A 24,356-nucleotide genomic window follows, 5' to 3' on the forward strand; every position below is an offset into this window, starting at 1 on the left:
GATGTTTGAAGGTGCTTGTTTCGTGTAAAGCACTCAGCGTTCATTATGAGCCTTTAAATTTAAAATAGTAAATATGATGGTAAAAGTGAGCGGAAGGAAGAAGATTGAGGGTTGAAATTGATTTTGTAGGTTCACACCCCACTGACATCACCGGATACATGAACATATATACATATAGTCACTTAAATATCATAGAATTGACTCAAACCTGTGTCTGAGCTCATGTTTTGGTGCCTATCATAACTTTTTTTTTTTAAACACAACATTTTTAAAAGCAAACTCAAGACCTACCTTTATAGTCTTGAGCTTTATTCTTACAAGTTTTATTTCAGCTTATTTTATTTCTTACTTTCTTTATCATCTATTTCTTTATTATCTAGTTCAAACTTTAGTCACTTTTTATCTTATTTTATTGTATTTTTTAAATTTTATTTTTCTTTATTAATTTATTAATTTATTATCTAGTTCAAATTTAAGTCACCTTTTATTGTATTTTACTTTACTTTATTTTATTTTTTAAATTGTATTTATCTATTCTAAGTATAGCATCAAATTTTCTTTTAACGGTTTAATATTTTAGTGTTTTATTATCTTATTAATTCATTTTATCTTGGTGAGTTTAAACATCTAATTCTACCTCCAGAGTTTCCTTATTAAGATATCATGAGAGCTTTCCCCAGTTCGTTCAGCAACTTCTTATTCTTTTTAATTAATCAATTAATTTATAAATGTATTTATTATTTTAAGTATAGCATCTTATTTTCTTTTAATGGTTTAATATTTCAGTGTTTTATTGTCTTATTAATTCATTTTATTTTGGTGTGTTTAATTTCCTGTGTTGAGTTTTAACATCTTATTTTACCTCCAGTGTTTCCTCATTAAGATATCATGAGAGCGTTGGCTCAGTTCGTTAAGCAACTTTTTATTTGTATTTATTTATTTATTTTATTGTTATTATTGTTATTATTATTATTATTATTATTATTATTATTATTATTATTATTATTATTATTATTATTTGTTGCATATATTGTGTTCTTAACCTTAGGATTGAGGGGTGGGTTTGGGGTCGGGCTGGGGTTGGGATTAGGATGGGGGGTCTTTTTATTTTTATTTTTATATTTATATATTTGAATTTATTCTATTTGAAGTTGTTTTTATGTACAGCACTTTGTGTTACAATGTCATTGTATGAAAAGCTCTTTATAAATAAAGTCTGATTGATTAATTGACTAAAAATGAGCTTAAGACAGCTATGACGTATCGCTCAGTGTCAGTAAATAAATGAAAGTCAGTTTTGGAAAAAAAATCTGCATTACCCCAACTTTAGTTACACATATTTAAAAGCATTCATACTTTAAAGCAGCTTACATTAAGTTTATAAATATGCATCACTCAGAATATGATGTGTCAAACTTTAAACAGACACATATCTGTTATAGTTATTCTTTTAAATCTAGTTTAAACAGACGAAGCATCCAGAACACAACTTCCACACTTCTCTTTTTCTTACTGTCCTCTAAAGTTAAACAACTGGTTTAACAAGTAGTTTAAAGTCCCCTCCAGCCCACCGCCTTTCCCTACCTGGGATCCTGCAGTGTAGGCGGAGCCCTGCAGTCTACCCAGGTGATCGAGTCCACCTGTGATAAACAGCATCAGAGCAGGCTGCATGTGGACGTCTTATTTCCTCCTTAGATTACATAAAAGTCCAGAAACCGCTCTATTGTCTGATCCAGGAACTTAATCATGGAACAGAGTCCCTTTGTGGGTTGTTCGTCTTTTCCCCGAGTTGGTCACCGTCCCTGGAGTCACGGAGATGTGGGAATAACACTCAGTCCACTGTTCCATCAGTAATATTAAACATCAAAAACACAAACACAGTCACACTTGTCTTCTGACGTCAGTTGTGGTTTCATGGCTGTCACTGCGATGCCGATCGACCGGCTCTCAGGCCTGCAATTATTTCTGGCCCAACGCACCGCTCACTGCACTTCTGTTCGTCCACGGAATAAAAGACCAGGATGCAAAGACGCCATGGAAGACGCTCAAAACACACATGCTAGCTGAACCCCCTGGACACAGAGGGTTTTCTCTTGAGGTGTGTTTGCTGTGGGAACGGAGAGGATGTGTTTCACAGGCTCTGGGTACAGGCGTCCTGTGGTTCAGCGGGTTGAAGCATCAGCTGTGAGCTGGCAATGATTTGGGACCAGGTCCAGAGACCGGCCACTGTCATGTCAATATTTCCTTCTGTCCTCAACCAGGGTCAAAAATGTTTTTGTCACGAAATGTCACACTCCTCTGTTACACTGATATTACAGCGAACCATTCGACAACGCAGACGTGTTTCTGTAAAACAAGAAGGAAAGTCGAGGATGGATGACATCATCATGACATAACATGATGTGACAGCTGCGGGGAACGCCACAGGACCTCTATGAAGCTGACCGGCATCCTGGAGGAGACGCTGTTTGTATACCCAAAGTGGACAACAGCAGCTGTGAGTGATGTTCTGCTGCAGACGTACAGAACAGAGACAAGATACAGTCTCAACTTCAAATATCACATGACCAGAGCTCCAGATCAAACTGTGATCATACTCAGAGGAGAGCTGTTATTAGTGTTTCATGTATGCTCAAAGTATTCATGGAGATCTGACCTCTCCAGTCTTAAAGGGGTCAGGACATGAGACTAATTTTGCATCATTACTTTGCCCAGGAGCGACAAGTGAAAGGCATAGAGGAGTCCAAAGCTGTGACATGTTATCCAAGTAATGCTGCCATGATGACAGTAATCATGACAGCCCAGAGGAGGTCCTGTCAGCTACAAGTTAAGAGCATAAACAAAGGGTGGAGGAAGAGGTGGAGAGGATTTAACATCAACAGCTGGAATTGTTGCAATTATCTCAAATTTGTTTGAGTCAAAGACGAAACAAGCGTCACCATCGTTTACATTTTTTACCAGCAGCCTGGCGTATACAACATCTTATTTACTGCTGCACAGAGTGACTGTGTTTTGTTAAGACCTCTAAAAGAATAAGGAATACGTTTCTAAATGAACTTCATGAGAACCCTGATTGAGTCCTAACTGTTGGCTCAGGTGGGTAAAGTCTAACCCGCTGCAGACTGAGCAGAGTGAGACCTCTGTCTCTCAGCCAGCGTTATCCCAGAACACCTCCACACCTGACGTGACTCTCTGTTTACATTATGTGGTAACATGCTGGCAGCTTGTAATGACCTTTGACCTCATGACGCTGCATGTCACGTCGCAGTGTGTTGACATGGGCTGACGCCCGGCAGGCGGGCCGACCAGCTACAACACCTCCCAAAGTCAGATCTTATGTCTGATGTGTTAAGAGAGACTGTAGATGATTTTAGAGATATCATTTTAAATAAAGTGGACCAGGTCTTAGTTATGCTGCTATAGGCTTAGACTGACACACTGGGATCCTGTCTTTCCCTCTCTCTCCTCTCTCTGCCTGTCTCTTACTTTAACTCTTCCTGTCCCATTAAAGTTACTAACCATAGACCTTTCTGGAGTCCCTGAGCTCCCTTGTCTCGTAGGTTCCTCTGGATCTCTGCTGCTGTGGACGTGCCAGACTCCAGCTGCTACAACTACTACTATCCGTCTCCCCACTATCATCTCTCTCTCTCTTCATCTTCCTCTATCCCTCTCTCCAACACGGTCTCAGCAGATGTGTGTCTAACATGAGTCTGGTCCTGCTGGAGGTTTCTGCCTGTTAAAGGAAGTTTGTCCTTGCCACTGTAACTTGCTAAATACTTCAAAGTACGGCAGTAGCTCAGTCCATAGAGGCTTGGATTGGCAACCAGAGGGACGCCGGTTCGAGTCCCAGCATGGACGAAGTTTGGCAAGTGGACTGGTGGCTGGAGAGGTGCTGGTTCAGTTGCATGGGCACTGCCGAGGTGCCCTTGAGCAAGACACTTCACCCTCAAGTGCTCGGGTTGCGCTGGTTGATGGCAGCATCCTGTGTATGTATATACACCAAACTGTGTGTTTAGCATGACCAAAAAGTCACAAGTGGAACAATTTAATTTGATTTAATTTTAATTGATAAAGTTTGTTTGTTTCTTTCTTTCTTTCTTTCTTACATGCAAAGAAATCTCCATATCACAATTTCTTTAGGGACTGACACACCTGAAAGCCTAGTCCTAAAATTGCACCTGAGATCACGTATAAAGTCTGATGTTACCCGTGTTAAGGCTAGGGTTGGTAGTCAGGGAAAACTAGCATGAATTTGAATGCAGCATTTCCTCAGGACTCGGTCTAACCCCTCCCCCCCTCCCCTCAGAGCTCCACCAAAACGACGCCCCCGCTCACATGCATGAGCGCCGCTGATTCACGACCATATGATGGTGACTGATTCCAAACCGGTCCTCAGCACATCGTTTGTGTTTTGCACTACGTCAACTCATGTCTCACTCAGCGGTAAGAAAACACCAAAACATTCTCATAGTGAAAGTTAAAAACACAAACAAACATGAAATGTACGCTCTGCAGGAGGCGGGCAGAACGGCAGGACAGGATTTGATTGGTTTCATCATTTGGCTCCTGATGGCAGGGATTGGTTGGTGTTTTCCCAGGTTTACTCCGGCTGTAGATAGCTGCTTTTTTTACCTCTTTTTTAAGAACACATTATTTATTGATTACCATCGGGACATAAAGATCATTTTAACCAGTAGAACAAAAAGTGGATCTAAATCTGAACACCAACCCCAGCTTTAAGAGACTACATTAGTCAGACTGCAGGCTTCTTTCTGACGGGGAATACTCCCACAACTTTGTCTTATCATGATTCAGAGATCCAATGCATCATTCAAAAGCAAAAATGCATTCCAGAGTTTCATCAACATACGTGTTGTTTGTGTTTTTAATGCATGACCAGAGTTGCCCTTTGGGAACAATAAAAATGAATTAAATGAGCTGGGAGCAATCTTGAATACTTGTGGAGAGTTCTGCTGCCTTATAAAAGATGCAATCCCAAACTAATTTAATCAGTTTGATGTTGAGTGTTTGAGGTTTCAGGCTGTGAGAATGTTTTGTCCCAACATGAGGTCAAACGGAGGGAGCACACTGAGCAGCACGCCACTGTTGTCTGTTACAGCTGATTTACCAACATGTTGACGAAGGCAGAGAACAGTTTCCCATCAGAGCTGATGTCATGAATTAATCTTCATCCTGTGTGTCATGTTCCAAAAAATAAAGCTTTAAAGTGACAGAACGTGTGAGTGTATTAATAGCGTACGGTATCAGATACTTCTCAACCTTCAAACACCATGAACTTTAGGAAGGAGTGAATATTCAGATCTTTGCAAACACTAGTTCCTGATTTCTCTCTGACTAAACAACAGGAAAGAAACAAGTGACAGAAACAAATGTGAGGCCTTGAAGTCAAAACTGTCAAAACTGTCAGGAAAGTAAAAGCAACAGAAGTATCTGTTAAAAGCTTCAATGTAAGGAAAGACAGAAAACCAACCCACTGGCCGGCAGAGCGGAGATCAAATCAGCTGATGTGCTTGTGACTGAGCAGAGACAGCAAGACGAAATAAGAAGCTGCAGCTTAAAGAAGTCCATCAGTCATTAAGCCTGAGTGGATAAAACTGTTCAAACCAGACCAGACTCTCACTAATAAACTAGTTGGCATGACCCAGTAAAGGCCAGTGGACGTACGCAGAACCATGATGTGTTAAATGTGACTTTTCACAAGCAGTGACAAGCACAGAGCGGCGCGTACACGTGACATTTCATCATGACTGTCACTGACATGCTGAGAGCCCGACGCCCCTGACCTCAGCTAACAGAAGCTGTCTGCGGACACCTTCAAGGAGTATCACAGCAGAGCTCTAATTTATGTCTCATATTAATCCACGAGGGGAACATCAAACACACGGAAGAATAACTGTCCATAGAGAGATTCATTTTACCACAAGAGCGGGAGAGAACTCCTGACCAAACATTTATAATCTGAAGGAACCCAAATAAAACTATTGTTGTTCTTTGATTGAAAACAGGGACCTGATCACTAAGTGAAAATTATAAAGTCATCATTGTTTTACTTAGTAAGGGTTCTCATGGGGCTTTAAGCAGCTTTGATCACAGAGCACAGATGAACTTTGGTCACTGATGATTGATGATTGTACAAAGAAGCACAATCAATTCATCTGCTGCTGGAAAGGAACACTAAAGGTGCTTTTCAACTGCAGGAACATTCCCAAAGAACTAAGGACTTTTCCCAGGAACTATGTGCTTTTCAACTGCAAGAAAGTTCCCCAAAGAAAAAGGACTTTTTCCAGGAACTATGTGCTTTTCAACCGCAAGAAACTTTCCCAAAGAATGAAGGACTTTTTCCAGGAACTATGTGCTTTTCAACTGCAGGAACTTTCCCAAAGAACTAAGGATTTTACACAGGGACTTTGTGCTTTTCAACTACAGGAACTTTCCCCAAGAACTAAGGACTTTACACATGGACTTGGTGCTTTTCAACCGCAAGAAACTTTCCCAAAGAACTAAGGACTTTAGCCAGGAACTCTGTGCTTTTCAACTGCAGGAACTTTCCCCAAGAAGTAAGGACTTTTCCTAGGAACTATATGCTTTTCGACTGCAGGAACTTTCCCCAAGAACTGAGGACTTTACTCAGGAACTTTGTGCTTTTCAACCGCAGGAACTTTCCCAAAGAACTAAGGACTGTACCTGGGAACTATGTGCTCTTCGACTGCAGAAACAAGGGTCTAAATATCCTCATCAGATATTAATAACATTTAATGATGAACTAAAGACGTTTGTGAAGGACGCATCCGGCTGAAAGTCTCCAGTTAACAGGGTCGCTGTTTAAACTGAAACACCGGTCGATCTCTGACACATTGCTCAACTTTTTCTAAAGACGTCACTGGCTTGAGATTGCATAACCATTTAGTTCTTGGAAGAGCAGTTCTGGGAGCTAAAAGTCCTAGGAACTTTTGGTAGAAATGCACCTTCTGTTGAACTTTTTTTAAACAAGGAACAAAGCACTAGCATCCGAATGCTTTTTAAACTGTGCCAATTATTAATGTCCCTTAAAGATAAAAATGTCAGGCTAACATTTATGTAAACTTGAAAGAAAAAGTAAAAAAAAAAAAACGTAAACAATACAGAAAATTTCCTGACTAATCTAAAAATCTTTGAAATTCCTATCTGGAAAAAAAAAATCCCAAATGATATTAAATCAGCCCTTTAGATCTACATATACAGATTATTTTTATCATGGAGTGCCTGGACAACAGGAGATAACTGAGCTTAGGAGAATAAAAGGAGACACTAAGGAAAGTCCTGCACGATCATAACCCTGACTGCAGACCTTAAATGTGCACACTGATGTCAATGAGTGTATGTTAGCCAAAACTAACTGTGAAAGCTCTAACTTTACAGGGAACAGTGATGACGGTGGAGGCAACATGTTTCCGTCTAGAATTAATGGGGACTCCACAGGGTGCAGGGTTAAAGGGATTTGGTCGATTATAGTGTGCACTCTACTTCTCTCTGCAGCTTTTTGACTGTTATTACACACATGTGGTCGATCCATCAGGCCCACGTATACGACCCACTCTGCGTTCATTAGAAATCTCCCTTTGAAGGTTTTTTATTGGTGGGTTGACATTATAAAGACACTTTGATCCCCTCCCTGCCCGACCTGGCCGATGTCGTCATGACTCTCTGAAAGGCCGTCTGCTAAATTAGTCAGATTTCCTTCTATGACTCTCGAGGCAGCGGCCACTTTCAGGTATGCCCGTGTGGGGAAAATGAAGTGTGTGTGTAGTAATGTTTGAGCAAAGGAAAATATATTTATTCCACTCTCAGTGTTTATACTTCAAAAGGAAAAATCTCAGAAGAGGGAAGTTTGTTATGTAACTTTGTGTTTTTACATTTTTACAAATATTGTTGCTGATTCTGTCATTTTTGCAAAACTAATATCTTTTACTCCTTAGAAATAAACAATAAACTTAAATCTAAACTTAAAATTAACAATAACTTAACAGAAACATTTTACATTTCACCTTTGACCCCAGCTGTTAATTAAGTCTGCACCAAGTGGCAACCTCCGCAGGAACTTTCCCCAAGAATTAAGGACATTTTCCAAGAACTATGTGCTTTTCAACAGCAGGAACTTCCCCAAGAACTAAGGTCTTTTCAACCTAAGGAACTTCCCAAAGAACTAAGGACTTTACCAAAAAACATTGTGCTTTTCAACCAAAGGAACTTCCCCAAGAACTAAGGACTTAGCCCAGGGATTATGTGCTTTTCGATCGCAGGACTTTACCCACCTTTAACCCAAGCTGTTAATTAAGTCTGCACCAAGTGCCAACCTCCGCAAGAACTTTCCCCAAGAATTAAGGACATTTTCCAAGAACTATGTGCTTTTCAACAGCAGGAACTTCCCCAAGAACTAAGGTCTTTACCCAAGAACTATGTGCTTTTCAACCAAAGGAACTTCCCCAAGAACTATGTGCTTTTCAACATAAGGAACTTCCCAAAGAACTAAGGACTTTACCCAAAAACATTGTGCTTTTCAACCAAAGGATAGTCCCCAAGAACTAAGGACTTAGCCCAGGAATTATGTGCTTTTTCGACCGCAGGAACTCTCCCCAAGAACTAAGGACTTTACACACCTTTAACCCAAGCTGTTAATTAAGTCTGCGCCAAGTGTCAACCTCCGCAGGAACTTTCCCCAAGAATTAAGGACTTTTTGCAGGTTCTATGTTCTTTTTGACTGCAGGAGCTTTCCCAAAGAACTAAGGTCTTTACCCAAGAACTATGTGCTTTTCAACCGTAGGAACTTCCCAAAGAACTAAGGACTTTAGCCAAAAACATTGCGCTTTTCAACCAAAGGAACGTCCCCAAGAACTAAGAACTTAGCCCAGGAATTATGTGCTTTTCGACCACAGGAACTTTCCCCAAGAACTAAGGACTTCACCCGAGAACTATGAGCTTTTCGACTGCAGGAACTATCCCCAAGAACTAAGGACTTTACCCACCTTTAACCCAAGCTGTTAATTAAGTCTGCACCACGTGCCAACCTCTGCAGGAACTTTCCCCAAGAATTAAGGACTTTTTGCAGGATCTATATTCTTTTCGACTGCAGGAGCTTTCCCAAAGAACTAAGGTCTTTAACCCAAGAACTATGTGCTTTTCAACTGTAGGAACTTTCCACAAGAACTAAGGACTTCACCCGAGAACTATGAGCTTTTCGACTGCAGGAACTTTACACAAGAACCAAGGAACAAGACAAAAAACTTTACTTGAAAACCAAACTCAGGCGACATCTGAGGTCGTTTTCACTGAATATTCTGGCATACATAAAAACAATTATTGAAGCTAATTTTTTATATTTTTTACTGTATTTTTCATCATCTTACAGCTGGCCGCTCGTCCTTTGGTAATAAAGAAAATGAGGATTAGTTCAACGTATTTCTGAGACAAAAACATGACTGTAGAGATCTCTATGTAGAGATTTTTAAGAGATTTAAAACATGAAACACCGGGAACAGAAAACTACAGTTACTGCCTCATTGACTGTGTATCATGTATGACTGATGGGATATCATGAGGAGTTTCAAACACAAGGTGATTATAAGTTACACACAAACACACAGTGATTCCCCTTTTATCTCAAAGGGAAAAATAAAATATTTCCTGCTGTTCAGTTGACTTCAAAATGATAATATTAAATTAAGAGAGCTACCACAGATATTCTGAGGGATGCAAAATAACAAACAGCTTCTAGAGCATCAAAAAGTAATGAAAATATTACTTAATGTCATGACTCATATCTGGAAATGTCAGTGAGACATTAATCTGTCAGTATTTTGTATGTTTCACAGGATGTGTTGATATAGATGTTTACCAGAGGAGACTCTAAGGCACTCCAATCATCACTGAATGTCACATTATCACGTCCCTTAAATCATTCTTCATTTATGTGATCATAAAGTGTGCCAGAGGAACAAATGTGACAGTTTAAAAAGTGTTGAATCTACAACATCTGGATGAAACATCTGTCCTACCGCCTGCGTTTCTGCACGATGTCAATGGGCCGGTTGACAGCGCACGGTGACCCGCAGATATTCCCATTCCTCACTTTGAAGAAGCGATCCTGGACCGAGGGGGCCAAGTACAAACAGTTCGTCGGTAAACTCATGTTTCTGTTTCTTTCCTTTTTCCCCTTCAGCTTTGTTCCCCCGTTAATCCTCCTCTTCCTCCTCCTGAAGGCGCTCTTCAACTCCACCACTCTTGTGCGCTCTCTCCTCTCTCTTCACACCACACCAGGTTTCCAATGACGTGCGGACAGGCGGAGGAAAGCCCTCCTCGATGTGTTTCAGCATCGTGCCACCAGTCAGAGACAAGTTGAGGGTGAAGAAAGGAGAGGGATCAAAGGCGTGTGGCTTTTTAAAGAGTCATTTCCTCAGCGACTCTCCTGTTTCATGCGGTTTGGACGGCTGAGCGCGCAGAGAGAGAGCTGAGGCTGCTGGATTCAAGTCCACAATGAGGAGTTCTCCGCTGAGCTGTCTCTCTTTTCTCCTCCCTCCCTTTTCCCTCCCTCCCTCCGTCTGTGTAAGACTCTCTCTCTGTGTCTCTCCCAGCACATGGAGGCTTTAAAAAGACATGGAGTATGTGCACTATGTGTTTAAGCAAGAGAGGTGGAGGGGGGTGGTGGCTGTAGTAGTTGTGTCACGTGTGGGTTTGTGTGTGTGTGTGTGTGTGGCTGTGCATGAGTGCAGTGTGTGGTGTTTATGAAGAGTGTGTTTTTGAGACACTAACACTCTTGACAGGAAAACTGTCAGTGGCACCGTGCCTCCTCTCTCTCTCGCTCTCAAACACACAAATCACAACCATCACAATCAGATCCTTAACTCTACTCTGACTCTCTCATACTCTTCCTGTGCGTCTATCTTTCTCAGCTTCCTCTCTGACTGTTGTTTGAATCTCTTTCTCTTCATTCTCTGGAGGTGTGTTTTTTTGTTGTTTACACACAGCAGCAGATGTGTCTGAATAATTCACAGGACAGAGTTCTCTCTGGACCGGATGATCTCACCCACTGACCGGCTCTCTTCTGTCGACACCACAGGCAAATATTTGTCTTTTGAGACACAGGGCAGACGACCAAGTCGGACGTGTTGACGGGCACATGGGAGAGGAGCTGGAGGAGGGGGGGGGCTTTAAAAACCGCAGGAGTTGCGTAGTGATAAAGGCAGTGACGTGGTTTGGACATGTTGAAGTTTCAGCTTGTCTCCTGATCTGCCAGTGGACCGTGTTCACTTCAAAGCTGCTCCCTCTCACTCCTGCATCAAACATCTGTTGTGAGGACGTTCCTGAATTTGACTTTAATGCATTCTATAGGATCAGTGATCTCTTACGGGCTGACTGATAGAGCAGAAGAGAGAAGGGAGGACTACAATGAAGACTCCAGAGCCAGAGACTCTCCGATGTGCAGATGTGGAGACAGAAGACGCTCAGAGTTCAGACCTGCTTGTCCCTAACAAATCTCTGAAGTTGAACTCATGGTGGATGTCCGTCCATTTGATTGGTGGCATGATATGCGAGGGGAGATACAGGAGAAGCCAGGGATTGAATTCCTACATGAACCTCATCTTGCGTCTTACATCACCCCACCCTAAGACTTCAAATGTGTCCCACATCAAACTACTATCCTGACATGAAACCAGTACAAGTACATCACCTGCAAAAAGGTGTCCAGTCAGGGTCCAGGAGGCAGACACCCTCTCTACTTTTAATAGCAGGTTTAAAACTTTCCTTTTTGATAAAGCTTATAGTTAGAGCTGGGTCAGGCTTGGACCAGGTCTTAGTTATGCTGCTATAGGCTTAGACTGACACACTGGGATCCTGTCTTTCCCTCTCTCTCCTCTCTCTGCCTGTCTCTTACTTTAACTCTTCCTGTCCCATTAAAGTTACTAACCATAGACCTTTCTGGAGTCCCTGAGCTCCCTTGTCTCGTAGGTTCCTCTGGATCTCTGCTGCTGTGGACGTGCCGGACTCCAGCTGCTACAACTACTACTATCTGTCCCACCCAAGCGGCAACCTCTGGTCTTAAAGTATGAATCCCATGCGGAAGTGTTATAAACTGCAGTTCATCGAGCTTCCACTAGAGGCTGGCTGCAGAAACACCGGAAACGACTTAGAACCAATTAAAAAAAGACGATCTTTGCAGCATTAATAAACACGTTTACAGCCTGGTTCAAAAAACAGCTTGGCTCTGCGTAGCTAATCTCTGTATCGGCACACACTGTAGGGGATGAATTTTTTTCTAACGCGACGGTTCAGAAGATATTAAGATTACGAGTTTTTGCCCAAATAAGGACATGACTGACTTGACTCCCGGTCGGGAACACATAGCTGTTGGCTAGGAGGCTCAAACTCCGCCTCTTTATGTCACACTCTGCCTGGTTGAGTTCAGCATTTCCAATATGGCTGCCGCCATCAATTGGCTTCAAAACAGCGCTCAGGGACAGATGGGTGACGTCATGGATACTACGTCCATTATTTATACAGTCTATGGTCTCCCCACTGTCATCTTTCTCTCTCTCTTCATCTCCCTCTATCCCTCTCTCCAACACGGTCTCAGCAGATGTGTGTCTAACATGAGTCTGGTCCTGCTGGAGGTTTCTGCCTGTTAAAGGAAGTTTGTCCTTGCCACTGTAACTTGCTAAATGCTGCAAAGTGCTCTGCTCATGGTGGATTAAGATGAGATCAGACTGAATCCTGTCTGTAAGATGGGACTGGATCTTATCCTGTCTTGATGTTGGGTCTTTGTTAATAATAGAACACAGAGTACGGTCTAGACCTGCTATATAAATAAAGATTGATTGAAAAAGTAGCTCTCACTTTTGTCTGTTGTCTCTGCAAACTCTCAACAAGACACCCTGTGGAGGATTAGAGCTCTTAAATCCAGAGATTTATGGGCAGATACTTGTTCCCCTTCAGACTGTAGCTAGAGTAAAGGGCTGGCTCTCTTCCACAACCCAGACAGAGTCAGACTGACCCCAATAAAACTGAATATTTGCTGTCATAGCTTCATTTGTAACACTGATATGAGCTTTGGGTCCGTTTGGGTCAAGGCCACAAAAGATCCAGATTCGTCTTCTCCTGCTTTCAGCCCAAACTTTTACTTCAGAAATCTACAGAAAGTTCTCCTGCTATCATTTCCAGTCACACAGCGAGATGTTTACAGCGTCTGAACTAAAAGCCTCGTACCCTTCCTTCCAATTCTCTCCTCCCTCCTTTTGCCACGTGATTGGGAAACATGTTGGACCTCGTAACAGATGCAGGGGTGTGGGTTTGGTGAGAGTGAGCTGTTAGAGAGGCCGCTGTGTAACCGAACCCTTCAGCCAAATGACTTCTGCAGTCCAGCTGGCCGCTGCCTCCTATGACAACATCACCTCTAGTAATGAGAGTAAGCTGCGAGGGGAGAGTGACATTTATTTGTGTGTGTGCATGACTGAGTTTGGAAGTGTGAGAAAGAGCACATGTCAGAGTTTGGGTGCGTCTGAATGAAGATATACAATTTAAAAGCCTTGACCTTTAATTCAAATATCAGAAGTGGGTCTGCTGACGGTCTGATAAAAGTTCAGATGCACGGAAGGAGATGCAGTTTTTCTCTCACTCACTTAAAGGACAAACTACCCTTCTAACCCAGATCTCCTTCCTCAAAGTGTTTCTTTGTTTGGAGTCATGCATTACACAACCTCACACACAGCTTCACTTTAGATCAACTTTCTGTTGCAGCTTGAACAGTCAAATGAGGCTTCAGAAGACATGACAGAACTTCTTCTTAATAACAGAAGCTAAGAGTCATCCCAAAGGCTCTCTGTGCCATCCGTCAAAACAATACATAAAACTTTACAACAAGTACTTGAGTCTCTAATATTTGATTAATGGGTTATGTCTTCATTCAGAGACGGTAACCTCTCCTTCAGATCATCTGATTGTAGATTGTGGAAGTTTTCTGCTACTGGTGAAGAATGAAATAGAGACTTCTGCCGGCTGACAAGGTTTTTATTTTCTTTGCAAAGTAAAGGTCAATCAACACACGAGCGCTCAGCATGCAGAAAGACCCCGAAACATGGGGAGACCTAACCATTTATACCTGAGGAACGCCCCCTAAGGTATGCTGCACACCCTTTGTCTGCTGCAGGTGTAGGCCCCAGGACAGGGTTTTGCATCCAGTCAGGAGGTTTAACAGGTCTAGACCAGGGGTTCTCAAACAATTGGGGCCAGGGACTCCTTACAGGTGAGAACATTTTCCAAGGACACCCTCATAATTGTAACATAGATGAAGCACATGCTTACTACCATTTGCACTCTTAGATGCCCTTCGAACTATTTGTATTGTAAAACATATCAATCTAAAGACTTCAGACCTGTTCCACAGTGATAGACAGAAAACACTTCACCATGTGTGTTTTCTGGCGGATGTACCCCTCTCTCTTTCACTGGAAGAAGTCTTTAGTTTTGTCCTTATCTTCCAGGTGATCAGGTGTCGCTTTAGCTTGACTGGCTTCATAGCTTTGTTCGCTAACACCTGAAGACACATGACGCATTTTGGTCTCCTGTCACTGTTCTCAATAAAACCAAACTCTATATTATATACCTGTCGTCATATTGTCTTAATTTAGCTAGCTTGGGCTTAGCATCGCTTGATGATGTGAACTGATTTAGTAATGGCTCCATGCTCGCAAGCTAGTAGGCAAAGCTAAGTAGGAGCAGGATCAGTTGTGACCAGAGTGATGTGTGAATGAGTGATACGTGACAGATTGATGTGAGTGTCACAATCATATCAGTTTCTATTGGCCCAAAGCTAACTAGGGTGGGAGTAATGGGCACAATATGCTGGTTTCATTGGCACAAATGGTCCTCATCTGTATAGATGCTGTTTTTAATGACAGCACAAATTTATAATTTATTAGAAATGTATTATAATTATTTCACGGACCCCCACGCTATGGTTCGCCGACCCCCAGGGGTCCTAGGACCTCACTTTGAGAACCACTGGTCTAGACATCACAATTTAACCCTCCTGTTATGTTTGTTTCTTAGGGACAGCAATAATGTTCCTGTGTCAACTTGAACCAGGGCATGTCTAATTATCCAAAAGTGTCAAATCCCCCAAAACTCCCTTTTTAATCTCATTATCAACTCCATCACTAATACTTTGTCTTCTCATACACAAGCTGTATTTTATTCATGACAGCAGAGCAGAGACAAAACTGCACCACCTTGTGGAGACATGATGGGTGCTGCGTTTGTGTGCAGCTCACACACACTGACTGAGTTGAGTGTAATTTGTGGAACGGAGACTCCACTTTGATCCATTTTTTTAGAGCTTGTAAAAGTTGTATTTTTGCACATAGCCTCGGGTAAAGATAAGAGTTAATGCAGTCCCTGTCTTTCTTAATCCAGCTTTTCATTTTTATTTGAATGGTTTAATATTTTAGTGTTTATTATCTTAGAACTTTAATTTATTTTGGCGAGTTAAATTTCCTGTGTTGAGTTTTAACATCTTGTGTTTCCTCCAGAAACAAGGACCAAAAAAGTAGATCACATCACTCCAGTTCTTAGATCTCTACACTGGCTTCCTGTCTGTCAGAGAGTAGACTTTAAAATCCTGCTGATGGTTTATAAAGCACTGAATGGTTTAGGCTGATCTGCTGCTACTGTATGAACCATGTGGACCTCTGAGGTCCTCAGGTACTGGTCTGCTTTCAGTCCCTAGAGTCAGAATGAAACATGGTGAAGCAGCGTTCAGTCATTATGCTCCACATATCTGGAACACACTCCCTGAAAGCTGCAGGTCTGCTCCAACTCTCACCTCTTTTAAATCAAAGACTAAGACCTTTTTATTTGCCACTGCCTTCCTCTCTTAGCTCATTTTAACCCACTTTAAAAGCAAATTTTAAATTTATTTTTAATATATTTCTAATTGTCCTTTTCTTTTCTATGTTTTATTATATTTGTCTTTTTAATTGTGCTCTTTTATGCCTGTCTGAATGTCTCCAATGCTTTGAATGTTTTAATGTAAAGCACATTGAGTTGCCCTCGTGTGTTTCCTCAATAAGATATCATGAAAGCGTTTCCTCATTTCGTTCAGCAACTTCTTTTTTTACTTCTTTTTATTCATTTTTTATATTTCCAATGTTATAATTATTGTTGCATATATTGTGTTCTTAACCTTAGGATTGTGGGGTGGGTTTGGGGTCGGGCCTGGGGTTGGGATCAGGTTTTGGGGGGTCTTTTTATTTTTATATATATCTTTTTCTTAATTCATTCTACTTTAAGTTGTTTTTATGTACAGCACTTTGTGTTACAATGTCATTGTATGAAAAGCGCTTTATAAAGAAAGTCTGATTGATTGATGTTGTAGCTTTAATTCAATATTTACCAGCAGCTTAACCAGCCAGGACTCAGGAGTACAGACTAAACAGCAACCACCATGAGTGTTTACATCCCTCTATGGAAGCGAAGTAAAGCCACTTCTCCTGCACCGCCCACAACACACACAACCTGCAGCTGCTGTGCTATTCAAAGGGTTGCTACAGCTCACGGCTTTAGTCCTTATTTGTCTGAGATGAGTAACCGAGCATGCTTCAGCATTTCAAACAACACTGATCCATTTGTTACACACACACGCTTACACACACACACACCGTAAATCTGATCCATCCAGACTGCTTACACTCAGCCAGTGTTTGAGTTTAGTCATGAAAGCTCCTGCAGGTGAGCTGACTGTCCAGCAGAGGTCGCTGCTTGACTGAGAACCACAGTTTGTTTACCTACAGGAGAACAACAAACACACATGGAGGCAAACTGTGAGCACAACAGGAACAAGGCGGAGCAATAAGGCAGGAACCTTGTTACTTCAGTTGACAATAAATACTAGAAGGTTTCATTTAGTGTGACTTTTTTGCCATCATGGTAATCAACAGTCAGAAGTTTCTACCTTTAAAGCTCTCACTTTTCCCCCCTGCACTAAACAAACATCATCACCCTCAACTTCAAGGGCAACTCCGACTCCAGCCCGGTTCTTTTTCCACTGGTTGTAAAACACGAAAAGTAATTTGGCAACACGACCTTAAAGCACCAACAGCCACTCTTTGGTGGAACAATCAATATGGATTTTGGGAGGGTGGCTGCGGCAGGGTGCCGGGTATGTGCGTGTTTGTTTGGGTGAGTGTATACACGCAAAATGATAACCACATGTCACATTCACGTGTTATGTGCAGCCAGGCTGGCGAGGCTGGGGAACTATTCCAGGCTTGGGGGTTTATTTTGGGGATCTGTTGTGTTATTGTTGCCCCCTCCCTCCCGTCACTCATGCTCTGTTGTGTTTGTACTGGGTCAGAGAGGAGTCGCTGGCGTTCCTCGTACGGTCATCTGAGATGGTTCAGCTCTGTTTTATATGTTCTTGTTATGTGCTGGGATTAGTGGTTATGGTTAGGAGTCATTTCACGTAGGAGGTCACTCCAGCACTTTGTCGATCACTGCATGGGGTTATTTTAAAATGTCCAAATTAACCAATGAAACAATCCATCTCTGACACAAAATCTTCAAAATGCAATCTGGAAACGGAAATTAACTATTCATGTCATGTCACAATTAAAGCATTACTCTTATTTATTTATTTATTCATTTAATTAATTTAATTTATTTATTTTTCTGTGAAAAATCTATAAAGTTTTTTTACAAAAAAGTTATTATGGAAAGGCTGGAAATGCAGGACATATGATGAGTCTATTATTATTATTATTATTATTATTATTATTATTATTATGATTATCATTAAAACATTTTATGTCATTATATTTACTGTAAGGTTTTGTCAGTAATTTTCTATAAATATACTCTGACAATTTAAGCATTACTCTTATTTATTTATTCATTTATTTATTTATTTATTTATTTATTTATTTATTTATTCATTCATTCATTTACTTATTTTATTTATTTATTTTTCTGTGAAAAATCAATAAAACATGTTTACAGAAAAGTTATTATGGAAAGGCCGGAAATGCAGAACATATGATGAGTCTATTATTATTATTATTATTATTATTATTATTAGAAGTAGTATTATTAGTATCATTACAATTTTAATGTTGTTTTATTTACTGTAAGATTTTGTCAGGAATTTTCTGAAATATACTCTGACAATTTAAGCATTACTCTTATTTATTTATTTTATTTATTTATTTATTTATTTATTTATTTATTTATTTATTTATTTATTCATTATAATTTTTTTAATGTGAAAAGAAATGTGAAAATCAACAAAACATATGTTTACAGAAAAAGATATTATTGTCTGCCTGAAATGCAGGACATATGATGAGTCTACCCACCACTAGCAGGAGATGCTGCCACCGTTAAAGGTGACTGCCATTAAACTACAGTATAATAATACTCTACTATCCAGATGTAAACATGGCATCTTGTAGTGTAGTGCAGTTCGACGTTATATTGATCAAGAGAATGGAGATGAAGTCGTATGAAGGTGTAACAGGGTCAGATATGTTCCTGGCAATCGTTCAAATAAAACTTAAAGGACCTCAGATTGTGCTAATGGTATATTTAAATGACTCCCAACCTCTACCATTTGCTGCATGTCTCCCACTGCTCTCTACTCCCCACATTTCCTGTCTCTCTTCAGTTGTCCCATTAATAAAGGCGAAAATGTCTAAAATATAAAACTTCAACACCCTTAAGAACATCCCAACTTAAAGGCACAACACTCCTAAGTTTAAAGACTGCAAACTAAAAGTGTTTCTTCACTTTGAACCCTGACATATGTTGTGATAAATGTTAAGTGTTCAGCTTGACCTTTAAAATTAAAATCTAATGTGCATGCCCGACAGGCAAATGTTCTACTGAAGAAAAGCAAAGTGCAGTTATTATTCCTGTGATTTGTAAAGGTCAGTCCACACAAGCTACAGCTGGAATCCACCCCTGTTTGCTCAGGGAAGAGGACAGCTTACATCTCGGAGCTTGCAGCGTCTTTAACTGCATGTTTTCTGCAGCAGCTGATACCAGAGAAGGTGTGGCATGTTTTTGTGGTTGTGTTGGGATGTGGTGCAGGAGGCTGAGTCAACCACTGACCCAGCTGCAGAGTGAAGGGCTGGGTGGTGCCCACTTATGCCAGTCCGGGATAATCCTCGCCAGGTCTGATGACAGGAACAGGCATGAGTACACGAGATGGAACTCGCACAGATCACAACATGCTGGAATGCGTACGAATGAATTCAAACAGCATCCGAGGGGTTAAAAATAATCTACTGTATGTGCTTATGACTCTACTGACCTGCACACACACACAAACAGCAGTGTGTTAAAGCCTCTGGGAACCCAAATCAACAAAAAGATTCTACCTATGATATTCAGACCACATGTAAATACTAAAAATTATGTAAAAATATTAGAACTCAACTTCCATCCATTTTTCAAGTATGTTCAATTATGTTTTTTAACACATTTTCTCACTGGGTTTTAAGGGAGCTGGTTCAACCTGATATTTATTATGTAATAAATATCCAACCATCAGAAATGAAACACTGAGTCACGTCCACACATGTTCAACAAAACTACTCTGCTCCTGCTCAGACCGTCTCCTGACGTCTCAGCCAGCTCCCCTCAGTGTTAGCTGTTAGCTTGTTTGCTAATCACGTACTGCCCGTAATCTGTCTGTATAGCTGTCTCTCTGCTCTTTGCACCGCTGCGCTCGTGTGTCCCTGTCTGCACATCCACCGCTGAAGATGACAGCTTGTTGTCATTCTTCCATTTCCCTAACTGAGGAGGATTTGGGGAAACTTCGGGACACGGTTGAGTTGAGCCGCACATGCCCCGCTCATTTCCCAAGAACCGGTTCCCCAGGACTGGTCCACTAACTTTCCTCAGGACCGGTTGACTAACTTTCCTCAGGACCGGTTGACTAACTTTCCTCAGGACCGGTTGACTAACTTTCCTCAGGACCGGTTCACTAACTTTCCTCAGGACCGGTTCACTAACTTTCCTCAGGACCGGTTCACTAACTTTCCTCAGGACCGGTTCACTAACTGTCCCCAGGACTGGTCCACCAACTTTCCCCAGGACCGGTTCACTAACTTTCCTCAGGACCGGTTCACTAACTTTCCTCAGGACCGGTCCACTAACTTTCCCCAAACAGCTCAGAGTTTAGACATACAGCTCCATCTGACACCCAGAGCCGAGCTCCTCTGCGTGCACATACTACACTTCAGCCTCCGCTGCTCCGGGCGTCCCATGGTCCTGATGCCCCGGAGACTACGGAGTGATAAAACTAATAAATGATAGAAGTCCTGATCCTGAAGTACTTTGTGACTCAGCACTCAGAGACCATTGTAAATGATTAATTTTCAGGTTCTGGAGTTTTGATGTCTTTAGATTCAGAGTCAGACGGCTCAAACATGCAGGCTGTGAACTCTCTCTTGACCTGTCAATCAAAGAGTTAGGCCACGCCCACACAGTCCTGTGAAATGCAGTTTCACAGCAGTTTTTGAACAGAGTTTTTTCAGAGTTATGGATGTTTATTTTCACTCAGATTTTTGTTGTAGCTTGATTACACATTACATTTTTATGTTCCATGTGAATTTCCAGAGGCTTTAAGGCAACTGTCCCTCACTGAAGAACAGCAACAACAAGCAGGGTGAGCTAAACATCAACACTTGGCTTGTAAACTTTAAGCATCAATAAAAAAAACTCCATAGTTCACATAATGAAGCACATGCACTTAAAACATGTAACTTTCCTGCATGTAACTTTGCACAAGCATCTCCAGATGACCCAGTTCAGAGCTCTGAGTTCAGTCAGAAACTTGAGTCTCAGGGTCATCGTGTTGAAAAAGGTCTCTGGAAGATTTTCAGCAAAAACAGGAAGTCTGCTAAATGAAACTTGCCACAAACAAAATATGCTTCCTCTTAATCGCTGTTGAGCAAAAAGCCAACAAATAAGAGACAGATGTGCAGCTTAGAAAGGCACAAAGTCACACACTGATCTCAATATTCATACGACACTACACTTCATCGACTGGCATTTGGACTATCTACAAATATGTTGAGCAGATCCTTAACTGACCTTTACGGGTCAGTCCACTACAATGAAAATGTGCTGCCAAACAAAGCCACCGTATCATCCGTGTCAAGCCTCAGTCATATCTGACTTGGCAAGGATGATGACACCCTCTCTGTTGAAGCATTGTCGGGAAACAAAGACAAACTATGACAAACAAATCCCTGAGAAATAAAGGGTTCATTTACAGAAGTGGAAAAATAAGAGTAACTTTGAGAGAGCCTCTTTGACTACAGAGGTAAAGAGGGTGAGGGAGGAGAGTGACAGTGAAAGTAAACAGGACAGGTCGTCACTCGATGACCACAGCTTGTGAAATTAAAAGCTCAAAACTGGCATCCTGTAGTTTCTTTGTCTGGATCAAAAAGCCTGAAGATTTGTAAACACTGTTAAGACTCAGCCTTTAAACTTTAATCGTGACAGCATTCTTGTTGTTTGCAAACTTAACTCCATTTAGGAAATGTAACAGATATGAAGTCACATTTTCAGTGTTAAGTACTTTAAACCTGACTTAGTCTACTCTAATCATATTACAGTCTTGCGTCATTCCCATGACTAGTGTCCTTTCAGATGATGTAGAAATGTCATCAGTGGTTCCCCAAACTTCTGCAGGAGAGAGTTTAAACCCTGCAGTCAGAAATACTTTCTTTTCCTCCAAAGCAAAAGTTTGTAACTAAGTACGAACAAGACTAGGGATGTTCCAAGGTGCAGAATTTACTAGAGTCTTTTCAACAGGACTTTAAATTCAGACTCACCAGCTAATTTGAAGAAACATCTAGAAAACTGTCAAAGTTATTGGTCACATAAAGCAGCACTAGCCTCAGCCCTCCTTGCAGGTAATGTCCACATGGCTCTGGTCTAATCAGACGCAGCCTACATTCAACTGTATCTCCTTTTCCTGGATCTAAAAACTGTCAGACCCTGCCGTGCTTCAAGCTTCCATCTGTGTCTGTATACATCCAGGTAGTAGAGCATTATAGCAGCATGACAGTCTCTATGAACCAGAGCTGCAGCACCAGCTAGAGTCAGGCAGCTTAGACACAACATTTCAGAGTTTGAGTCCTAAAACAATATGGATGTTAAAGTCTGAGGTTATAGTTTAGGACCCAGTTTCTTATTTTTATTCAATAATTCTTATTTAATATTTGTATTCTTTTTATTTTAACATCAACAATTTTTTGTTTTTTATTTCATTTTAATTTTTTTGTTTTTAATTTTTTGTCTCTTATTTAATTATTATAAATTTTTAATTTAATAATTCTTATTTTTTGTTTTTTGTATTGTTTCCTTTAGTTGAGATTTTTTTTTAATTTCTTGTGATTTGCTATTGATGCTCGATTGTTCTTGTTGACTTTGTTGTGGTTCAAAGAGGAAAAAAACAACAACAACATATATATATATATACATATAAATATATACATATATATACATATAAATATATTTAACAAGATATTTTTGAAAGCTGTGAAGGAGAAATATCTTGTCATGAAGGTAACGGATGTAATGGATCTGCTGTATAAATATGTGTATTAAAATATTAATAAATAAATAACAAATAAACAAATACATAAATAAATAAATAAATAAATAAATATGTTAATAAATAATTAAATAAATAATTAAACAAATAAATAAATAAATAATTTAAATATTCGGCTTGTTATGATAATGTTCAATTGATGTGCACACCCCTAAATAAGACTCACAAATCCTTTGCTGAAAGCTTAACATATCCTGCTGCCTCGCTGTAGTTTGGTGAACTTTCTCCCACTAAGTGTGCAACATGTAAATATAGACTACTGGTTTACACCTAGTATATTATAAGCACTTTGCATAAGCAAATACATGCTAGTTCTCTAATGGATTTATAAATAAAGAAGAATCTGTCACTATTGAAATGATAAACAAGAGACAAATCTGTACCAGCTATTTAAAGGGGGGCCAGTGATGTCACTGGTATGGGAAACAGTGTGTACAGTGTGATCCATTTAAAAATAACCCTGCTGTAACCCTGGCGGTGATCACTCCGGGTTTAAAGAGAGTATGTCACCCTAACCCTGCAGTTTGAACCCTCCCTCAGACATGCAGGATGCACAGTTTATGAACATACCCCCAAACACGAGTGCCTTCGACCGTGCCCGAAACCAGTCGGTGGCCCTTTCCTTCCTGGACGGAGATCCTTGTTCATTGTTTCCTCTGGCTCCTGGCCACATGAGACTCTCTGAGCTGTGCAGAAAAAATAACTGAACTTCTGAACTGAGCCTCCTTTAGTTTCTTCAGCTTCTAAAACTCAGTATGAAGTTTCCCTCCCGTAAAGCGGCTCGACTGCGCCCATGAGGTTATGCACGGGGATGAATGAGAAGCACAGGAGGATTGCAGGTGAGAGGCAAAGGCAAAGGTAGATGATGGATGCATTTGATTAATCCTCAGTGCCTCGGGATGCAGAGAAAAGCAATGAGAAGTTTCTGCAGACTTCTTCCTCTGTGGTTCCTGGCAAGCCTCAACACGGCTGACTGGAGTGTGATTTTCAATTAGCCCCTCCAGGACAAAGAAGCAGACACGGAGCTGGAGCAGGGGATCCAGCTGTTTTTAAAGGATTTTCCACAAGTTGTCTCTGCTCTCTCTCTCTGTGGTTTGTTCTGCTGTAAACACTCAAACTAATCCCAAACGTGACACTGGCAGCATTCCTGAAAGCCTTTTTAACGCGCAGAGTTCGAAACTGTCCAGAAGAATGCCGAGGATCTGGAGGGAAGCCAAAAAACTTTTATGCAGTTCCGTTCCTGTGCTTCTCTGACTGTCACTCGCTTTGTTTTCAGAAAAAGAGGAAGAGCTGGATTGTTGCTGAGAGCGGTGACACTGCAGGGTAGCGTCAGTGAGGGTTGACCTCCTCCTGCAGCAGTGTGAGAGCTTGTGGAGTCCCCTGAGGTTGCTGTGGGAGTTGAGGACAGCCCTGAAAGTCCTCAGCAGCTGTCAAGGCATCCAAGAAAAGCCAAGAAACATGGAGCTCCTCTTCAGAAGTTGGATCCTTTTTTAAAGCAGTATTATCAGATACTTGAGACAAAGCCTGAGCAGTGAGTGCAGCCTCTTCCTGAGCTCTGACAGATTGAGAATACTCCTACATGCAGACAGTTACAGATTAACATTTTGGTGTGTTCCAACTTGCTACAGAGAGATCTGACTCCACTGTGTGGCTGGCGGGTGTTTTTGTGTCTGGCAGAGTGCTC

General features: G+C 41.0%; 1 protein-coding gene across 3 annotated transcripts in view; it reads right to left on the reverse strand.

The window, feature by feature from the left end:
• LOC117829568 (cAMP-specific 3',5'-cyclic phosphodiesterase 4D-like) overlaps window positions 1-24,356 on the reverse strand; it is a 131,577-nt gene that overhangs the window by 31,772 nt on the left and 75,449 nt on the right. Inside the window, exon 1 of one of the 3 annotated variants that reach the window (XM_034707150.1) lies at window positions 10,053-10,648. The exons of the other annotated variants lie outside the window; for them this stretch is intronic. Coding sequence (XP_034563041.1) covers window positions 10,053-10,186 — 134 coding nt within the window. The 5' untranslated portion in view covers window positions 10,187-10,648. Of the gene's footprint in view, window positions 1-10,052; window positions 10,649-24,356 lie in introns of those variants that run through there. 3 annotated transcript variants of the gene reach the window in all.

Source organism: Notolabrus celidotus, chromosome 2 (genome assembly GCF_009762535.1).
Source record: "Notolabrus celidotus isolate fNotCel1 chromosome 2, fNotCel1.pri, whole genome shotgun sequence".
NCBI lineage: Eukaryota > Metazoa > Chordata > Actinopteri > Labriformes > Labridae > Notolabrus > Notolabrus celidotus.